The sequence below is a fragment of the Lygodium microphyllum genome, chromosome 12, assembly GCF_053477565.2.
Source record: "Lygodium microphyllum isolate KBCC chromosome 12, Lygodium_microphyllum_v1.1.10, whole genome shotgun sequence".
NCBI lineage: Eukaryota > Viridiplantae > Streptophyta > Polypodiopsida > Schizaeales > Lygodiaceae > Lygodium > Lygodium microphyllum.
In genome coordinates, this window is record NC_141146.1 from 20539772 (window position 1) to 20549290 (window position 9519).

General features: G+C 46.5%; 2 protein-coding genes across 2 annotated transcripts in view; both read right to left on the reverse strand.

Moving 5' to 3' along the window:
• The window catches only part of LOC148027517 (uncharacterized), a 7480-nt gene extending 2449 nt beyond the window's left edge, over positions 1–5031 (reverse strand). The window contains exon 1 of the mRNA XM_087689249.1: positions 4054–5031. Coding sequence (XP_087545375.1) covers positions 4078–4620 — 543 coding nt within the window. The 5' untranslated portion in view covers positions 4621–5031 and the 3' untranslated portion in view covers positions 4054–4077. The remainder of the gene's footprint in view (positions 1–4053) is intronic.
• LOC148027516 (uncharacterized) overlaps positions 1–8217 on the reverse strand; it is a 27867-nt gene extending 19650 nt beyond the window's left edge. The window contains exon 1 of the mRNA XM_087689248.1: positions 8063–8217. The gene's annotated coding sequence lies outside the window, so the exon portion shown is untranslated. The remainder of the gene's footprint in view (positions 1–8062) is intronic.
• Positions 8218–9519: the final 1302 nt, after the last annotated feature.

Consider the following 9519-nt stretch of genomic DNA (forward strand, 5'->3'; position numbering starts at 1 on the left):
TCAACATATAATACAAACAGCACACAACCATCCTCGGAAGTGTGAACATACAGCTGCGGATCGGCCTTGGACCGCCGATATCCCAACTGAGTCTGGAGGAACGAATCAATCTTCTCGTTCCAAGCTCGCGGGGCCTGCTTGAGACCGTACAGGGCCTTCTTCAACCTGTAGACTTTCCCATCTAAAGAACCAAAGCCAGGAGGCTGCTCAACGTAGATCTCCTCCTTCAAATCACCATTCAGGAAGGCCGACTTCACATCCAGCTGATAAACAGGCCATCTCCTATGGCCAGCCAAAGCAAGAACAGCTCTAATGGTTGCCATACGAGCTGTAGGGGCAAAGGTGTCATGACAGTCAATCCCTGGGCGCTGGGCAAAACCCTTAGCAACAAGGCGAGCCTTGTGCTTATCCAAAGTACCATCACTGAGATATTTGGTCTTGAAGACCCACTTGACTCCAATCACCTTCTTCTTCGGGGGGCGTGGCACAAGTGACCAAGTGCCATTCCTCTCAATAGCCTCCAACTCAGCTTCCATAGCTTTCTTCCATGGGGCGGACTGTAAAGCCTCCTTCACGGAGGTGGGCTCTCAATCCTGCATAACTCGGGACATCAAACAATAATTGGAGCAAACAAGCTCCGAAGAATGCGCCTGGTGCCTCCGTGACCGCCGCGGACCATCCTGCGGTCCCCACTCCTCAGGAACCCCCTCGATCCCTGAATCACGAAGTGTGTCACGGGCCCAGCGAGGAGGAGGCCGAACCTCCCCTCGTCGTTCTCCATCAATAGAAGACTCTGGAATGTCCACCGGTGGTAACTCCTCAGAAGGATCCGGTGGAACAGTAGACTCTGTGTCAGAAACAGAATCATAATCAAACGGCACAGGCTCCAGTGGAACTGTAGAAGGAGCCAAACTCTCCCTTGGATCTCCAAGAACGGGATGCTCCTCACCCGTTGAAGAAGCCGGAACCTCCACAAACCGCACATCACGGCTAGTATATACATCCCGCTTGACGGGATCATACAGTCGGTAGCCTTGGGACTGGGAGTTGTAGCCAACAAATACCTGTTTTCGGGAAGTCGCTTCAAATTTGTCACGGTGAGCCTTGGGAATGTGAACATAGGCATCACACCCAAAGACCCGAAAGTAAGAAACATCTGGCTTCGTCCCAAAATAAGCCTCAAATGGAGTCATCCCTTCCACGGCCGAAGTAGGGGATCGATTAAGGATGTGGACTGCAGTAGCCACAGCCTCGGCCCACAGAACCTGAGGGGTCTGTCGGTGCTCCATCATGGTGCGCGCCATCTCGATCACATTGCGGTTCTTTCGTTCTAGAATACCATTTTCTTGAGGAGTATTGGTATTGGCAAACTCCTGGTGAATTCCTCTATCTGCACAAAACCGAGCAAATTCATTAGACACAAATTCACCTCCCTTGTCGGATCGCAAGGTCTTCAACTTCCGGCCTGATCGGTTCTCCTCAAAGAGAAGCCAATCCTTGAAGTGCGAGAAAGCTTCTGACTTTAGTGCCAAAAAATAGGCCCATGTCATCCTGCTGTAGTCATCCACGATCAGCATGAAGTACGAGCTCCCACGCAGGGACTCATTCCTCATAGGGCCACATAGATCCGTAGATACTAGCTCCATCGGTGAAGTAAACCGCCGCGAAGCTGTGTGGGGAATGGCATCCCGATGCTGCTTCCCCCGTATGCAGGAGACACATGGCTGCTGGCTCACCACTATATCCGGCAACCCTCGAATAAGCTGTCCACGTGAAGCCTTCCGAAGATAGTCATAGTTCAGGTGACCAAACCGAGCATGCCATAACTCAGACTGTGACTGTGAGGTAAGAAGAAGAGAAGAGAGGGCAGTGGAAGACTTCAGTTTGTAAATGCCGTTCTCCTCATATCCAGATGATAGAACCTTCCTCGATTCACGATCAAGGACTCGCACAGTAGAACTGTCAAATTCCACTAAAAGACCAAGGGAGCAAATCTTATGAACTGAAAGGAGATGGTACCCTAATCCTGGTACATGCAAAACCTCCGAGGTATGGGTGCCACCTCGTCCATCCGGAATAAGCTGCATCTTACCCCGACCTGCAATAGAAACTGAAGAGCTGTCTCCAATGAGAACCTGCCCACGCGACGGTCGCAGCTGGGCAACACCATCTGATGAAGGAGTCATGTGCCGTGAGGCACCACTATCAATAATCCACTCTCGAGATTGGGGAGCCGCCATCGCAGCATCAGAAGCATTCGGTGAAGCGTCCTCAATGACAACTAAATGTAGAAATGCAGCTGATGAGGGTGCAGCCACCACTCCAGAATCCTTGGTTTCCTTCTTCTTGGTGTCCTTCGAGTCTTTGTCAGGGCAATCCTTCTTCCAATGGCCAGTCTTTCCACAAATATGGCATGTGGAGTCTTTGTCCTTGTCCTTCTCCTTGTCCTTCTTGGACTTGTTATCCCCCTTCTTCTTCTTTTGGTCCTTCCCCTTCTTCTGAGAGGCTTGACCTGTCAACGCCTCCGTCTTGGAAGCATTCTGTCCCTTTAACTGTTCCTCTTGGTCCAAGACCATAGGAACCAACTCTTCCCACCGAAGAGTAGACTCTCGCCCCGAAGCAATAAGGGCAAAGTAAAATGTACCGAATCGTGGCGGCAACTGGGACAAGAGTGTAATCGCCATGTCTTCGGAGGAAATTGGCTTCCCCGCATTCTGAACCTGCATCTGTAGCTGCCTTAGCTTGTTAATGTGTTCCCTTAGCGAAGAAGACTTATTGACGGACAAGGTCCGCATCTGTACCTCCAAAGAAACCCTCTTCATCAGGGTCATCCGATTGTACATTTGATCAAGCTCCAGCCATATCTCACGAGCCACCGTCAAGTGCTCGATGTGAGCGATCACGGCTGTAGTGCATGATAGAAAGAGAAAGGATCGAATCCTGGCATTCAGTTTGTCCCAATGAGACTGGGCCCTGGCCAACTCCGCACGAGCATCGGAAGAGAGTTTAGACTCATCTCTTACCGAAGGCCGGTCAATATCTTCCTGTACCAACTCCGCCAAATCATAGGACTCCAGAATGGCCAACATCATAACGCGCCAAATGCGGTAGTTGTCGCCGTCGAGCTTCTGATCTGTAGGAAGAGCCGGTAGGACAGGCACCTTCCGGTCCATAATCGCCTGGAACTCCAAGTCCATCTCTGTAGACATCTTCACCTGCAATGCCTTCTCAAACGCAAAAGCAGCCCCCTCTGACTGGGTAAACTCAGCCTGCTAAGGCTCTTCCGCGTCCCGAAGCTTCTTCACCCGCCGAAGGCGATGAAAAAGCAAAACCTGCACTTTTAGGTTGAAAACTCAAACTTTCTCCGCGTAAAACAGCAGTAAACAGCAGCAAATTCACCACCTGTACTCCTTTCCTGTGCGCCCACACTCGTTTCAGCCTTGTTCCAAGGCGCAACCCTCCTGTCTGCCCTTAAACGCAAAAAACGCAAATTTGTGTCGCGATGGAAACTCCTTTTCAGGTTGATTCTGCGCTCAGTCAGCCCTCAAACACTGCTCTGATACCATGTCAGAGTGCAGCGGTGCGGAAGCGTAGGACTGAGAGAGAGAAAACGCAGAGAGAAAAGGGAGAGAAAGAGACAGTGTACAATGAAGATCTGCTGTGTAAAGAATGTTGAATACAAAGATATACACGGGCGCAGTGCGCTGGACTGCGTGTCTCCACCCCGACGATGCGACCTGCTGTCCACCTCGAAGTCTGCTGCAGTCTGCACTGTCTGCTGTCTGAAATCTGTGAACAGAGACAGAAATCTGCACGGCACCGGTCTGTAATCTGCGACAGAGAATAGTGGCCAGACTGCTGAAAACGTCAGCAATAAATAGGCGAAAAATCACCTAGAACGGGGCTCAAAAATGGGGCGCAGCCTGGAATAAAATAGCTGCAGGCAGTCGGACTGCCACGTGGCAGTCCGACTGCACAGTCCGACTGTGCAGCTGGTCCGACTGCTGGACCAGCTGTGCTGCTGCCTAAAAAACAGGCTATGAACTCTAACACCTCTCAATCATGCGATCTATACCTTCACAGGATCTTTCCAATGCATGGATCCATGCCATTTGCAAGCCTCAACATGTGCATAATAGGATCAACCATTTGGTTAGTGCGATTCACCTCATCCCAAAAATCTCTATCAAAGACATGCGCATTACATAACACAGCAATAGCAGTAGCAGTGGCAGCCCCAGTCCAATTTTCATACTCATCACCAGCAAATAGCTCCCTAATTGCACCTTTGCAATAGTGCAATCGACCAAGCATAAGAAAGTTATATACAAATCGTGTATTCGAGTATTTGAGAAGTTTTTTGTCACTTCTCTTGCAAAACTCAGCATGTAAGTACTGATGATTACATATAAATGTGATAATCTTGTTGCCTTTCGCAACCAGAGATGCAATCCATGGCAAGTCCCCAATACCCTTCAACAAGTTATTCAAGCAATGCGCTATGCATGGACTAAAGGTGATATGTGGATATATTGCCATTAAAATGTTTCGTGCTACCCTGTTTGTAGGCTCACCATCTACCACAAACTGCACTACATTTTCTGCCCCAACAGCTTGCATTGCCTCGCACCACTCGGATGTCAATACAACTGCACTCTTTCCAATCTCTAAAGCATCTTCACTACCAATGAAGTATACATCCCCACGAGAATATGCGACAACGCCATGTATGGACCTATGGCATGTGTCACTCCATCCATCTACTATCAATGTCACTCCATTTCTTGCCCATTGATTGCGAATATTTGTTGTTGCAATCTCTATGGTTGCTTTCTCCTTCTGAAACAATGTAGTCCTGATAGTTTCTAATGAAGGGGGCTTACATGTGGGTCCATACTCTGCAATCTTTGTCACCGTATTTAAAAAATAAGGTAACCTAGCTGATTTGAATGCAATAAGGTCATGGTAAAAAAAGCGTGCAACTACTGCATCTGTTTCCTCTTTTTTCTTTGGTTTCCATGAAGTGTGCAATGAACTCTATCTAACACCATGACATGCTGTCACTGATGGCCCACAAGACAGCTGCGTAGCCACTAATCTTGGTGGTCTTCTGCATGAAGCACCATGCCCTACTGGCCTTCGAGTTCATGTTGTTGGATCCACTGCTATATTTGGAGTCCTCCTAGCATGTGAATTCCCCATAGAAGTGGCTATGCGGTCAAGTAACTCCTGCCTTTTCTCAATTGATACATTGGTGCAAAAACGCACCTCTTTCCCCTCCGCATGTAGAAGATGGACTCTCACTTTATCAACCCCACTAGTGCGAGCATAAGAGCAAAGTGGTCCTTGTTGTATGTACTATGATGGGACCTTATCATTGTATATTGTATTATATCAGATCACCCATGATCTAAGAGAGGGTGTTAGCAGATATGTCAGTTCATGGTTGAGTCTGTGCATGTAAGTGGGCCAGGGCACCAAGATATTATCCTAATTATTTAGGCATTTTTCCTAGCGTTTTGGGATGGCTATTTTAGCATTTATTGCTGGCCAACCTAACATTATTTATGGCCTTATTTTTTGCCTATTTAGTCAGGCATCTCCTCCACATTCAATGATCACTCATCACCTGAGTAGTTCTAGTGGGGGGAGAGGAGCAGGTGCTAGTGCCTTCACAACCGGTGGCTCACATTGGTTCTATACTACCTCATATCTTGGTATGTGGATTCCATTTTCCAAGTATCTCTATGTTTCCAAGTTCCTTATGCAATGTTCTTTTCTTTTGCAATGTTTCTCTTTCTCTTTCCTTTGTCTCTTGTGTTCAGCATATTATTACAACAATTTTAATACCCTTCCATCACTACATCCACTTCTTACAACATCCAAATAGGATCCAACCTACACACAAGACACGACACAAGTTAAACTCACCATGAAAGGGACTAGACATTAGACTCACCTCCCAGCCATACAACCTAACGGGCTCACCCCCGAGCCTAGGAGTTAGTAGCACTCTGGGTCATGACCCCATCCCAAGGGTTGGCATCCCATACCACCAACCCACACCATCTTGGTGTATGCATACGTCGTCCAACACGCCAAGAGTCCAAGGGTGGTGATCACACAATGAATGTGCACAATAGGGCCTTGAGTTCCATAAATAGGACTTGGCTACCCCAACCCTGAAGTGTCCTTAGTGCATTTGCACTAAGCCACTTCATAACCACCATGACCAATGCTACTAGCGCCCATCTAAATGTCCAAGGATATAGAGAAAACTCTAATGGCAAAGGAAGAGAAAACAATTAAAAAATTGTCATGAAGAAAGAGAGGAAGAGATAGAGAAATATTTTATTCTTCAATAAAGACAATGTCACTGACTGTGTGCTAAAGAAATAGGGCTGTCAACTATGTGCTAGAGACAGTTGTTTCCTTCAAATGGACACACAGAGAGAGAGAGAGAGAGGCAGACAGATGAGGGGTCTGATGAGAGTCGTCTCCCAAGCTGATAGATTGTGGGGGAAGGACCGATAGCAATCACCCTGACTAACACCTAGAAGGTCCATTTAACGGATAACCAACTAACGATAATGACAAAAAGCAACCAAGGGGATTTTTTATATTTAAATCCCCATGTCATTACTTTGAGGGAGTCGACTCCCTTCTGGGTGAGAAAATGTGGAGGACAAGTCATGCTTTTAATAAGCAATTTTCTCCTCAAAAAACGTTTGGATAGTAATCCTCTTCCACTATCTGACAAGAAGTGTCCCCTTGCTTACCACAAAGTAGGATGAGTGCGTCCCTCATTTAAAATATCAAATTATTTTAGCAACATACCCTATATCTTCAAAAGCCATAGTTCATTTCATTAGCAAGCTCATCATAAAGTTCCGAAACCCCCCCTCCAAACAAAAAAAACTCATTGACAAACAAGAAAAGTAAAGCATGAAGTGCTTGTTGTAACTCCATCAATGATAAGTTGACTACAAGGCCATCGGCTTTCTTTGTTAACAGCCAAGGGAGTTCCTTTGTACCTACTTTCTCTTAAGGTCCCCGACTCCCTGCACAAGATTTCACCCTTGAAAAGTTTCATTTTGGTGCTAGGCATGCCCCTGGTGAAACACGGAATAGAATTACTAATTGTACATATATCCTATATGCTTCTTGCGGAAAGGGGAAAAAGAAAAAAAAAAGGTTCTTTTGAACATGAAGATTAGTGTTTCACGTCAAGTGTAAAACTTTTCAATTATGAAACGTGAAACAAATTTCCTTGATTGTGAAAAACGTTTTGCAGCTACATGATCCCTTTGTGGTGAACTTGCCACATTGAATAACAAATATCACAAAAAGAAGTCCTCAATTGATTCGCCTGAAAACACAAAGAAAGATTGTGGGATTCATAGAAGCAAAAAGAAATTCTATGTATGTATAGAGACATAGTCTATGATGAACAACACAATGGAGGCCGATTTGGTCTTAGCTCCTGGTGCAATATGATCATGCATTCTGCATGAATAAAGAAATAGCACGGCTAGGGGGCGACCTGTTGTGCTTCCTCTCATCATTATCATCTTCCTCTTCTTCTTCTTTATGGCTAACTTTTCTACCTAGGTTAGTTGGAAGTTCGCGTAGGATTTGTAACTCTGTTACAAGGTTTGACAGTAATCTCCAAAGGGCTGAATCATCCTTTCTCTAGTCATTGAATGCTATGCACCTGGTAGCAATCTAACCCTAAAAAGCCAATTACCAGCCCTGCACAAATGCGGGGCTCTGTGATTGTCTAGCACGGGATAAACTAATCATCACCGGGCTCACGTCTGGCTGCTCACCTGCGTATACGCTATCGAGCTCAAATGATTCCGACGACACAGCCTGATTTAAGATCTACCTTAAGAGCTTGTGAAAAGTCGGGTAGCTGGACTTTTAACTGGAAAGACTGTAAACCCAGGCTTCGAAAGCAGAATATCTCTCTCTCTCTCTCTCTCTCTCTCTCTCTCTCTCTTCAGGAACTTATAATTAAGCTTAGAAAACAGAAAGGCTCTGCGTGTCTGTGTGTACTTACCCCCGTCTGTCAGTGCTTCTCCTGCTTCAACAGCAATGCTCCAAAGACAATGCGCACTGAGATACCGTGGAGAAACGCACAGCTTTCCAAAATAACAATAATGGTCGCGACCAATTTCGACTGATAACTCTACGCTTATTAATATACACGAGCTTTTTGCCCGTGGAACGATCCACGAACTAGTGAGACACGTGCAGTCACACTTTAGTTAATAATTTCTTTGTAGAGCTGTTCACACAGGGCTCTTTGGGCGGAGGTTTTCCCATGGTTTGTAACTCCCAACCGGGGGGGGGGGGGAGTATTACGAACCTTCATGGGACTTCAAGTCATTACATATCATGCGACACAAAAAGCCACATGTGAGGGTTCACCACTAAGTATAGGGACTCACACGTAGAGTGGAAACCAAGCTGAGCTCAAAGTCACTACAACTCCCTATATAGCTGTTTCTGGCTCCAATCCCATGGTATAGCTACGAAGCCCATACCCTTACACTCACCCCCACTTAATGAATTGTTGTTCTCAGCAATCTAAGGGTGGTTTCTTAACTCATCCCGGGGTTTTAACACAGCTTATGCTATCAAGCTGGTCAGTGTTTACCGGTCTAGGACTGGCTCATTAGTGGGGTCTTAACACAACCTTTTCTATCAAGCTAGTCAATGTCTGTTGCACTACGACTTGGGATCTTAGCACAACTTATCCTATCAAGTTGGCCAGGTTCCACCTAGCTAGACTTAGTTCCTTTTTATTGTTATGCATTCCAGTCCACCCTCAACTCAATTACATTTGAGGAGTGGAGGCTTCATAGTCCTAACTTGTGGTTGGCTTGGCACTTATGGCTTTACATGCCAAGCTTTGTAGGCGCAATCCCAAGCTGTCGCGTTGTTGGGGCCAAGGCGTGGTGGCGCAGTTGTCGCCATGTTGTGCCACGCCTTAAGGGAGGCAGTCCATTGAGTTGCTCCTTGCTCCAATCCTCCCTTTCTTTGTGTCGTCACCTTAGACCTTGGGGACTTGGGTCTCTTAGTTCTTTTGCCAAGACGCTTTGCCCTCATCACCAAGTCAAGAACTTGGGTTGTTTTCCTTGGCCTCTTTGCCAGATCTTTCTTGCTTGCTTTGTACTTAGACAAACCGGTTGGTTGAGCTTATCTTCTCGCATGGAAGGTGTGGTCTTGGTGCATGGCACCTATTTAGCTCTTCCTAGTCTCATTTGGAGTTGAGGTTCTTAGAGGGGAATGGACTAAGTTATCACACTTAGATCGGATTTTGGTTTGTGGAAGTAGAGGTATCCTTGAAGTTCTTGGGGTGACACCCATATGTGTGGTGCTTGGTGTGTCGTAGATCCATAGGATCGGGATGACAACTCCTTACACTGCTTGTGACCTAAATGCCGAGATCTCAATCTTTGCCAGCATTGAGTATGGTCCCAACAGGTTCCACAGTTCAAAGACATTCACCTT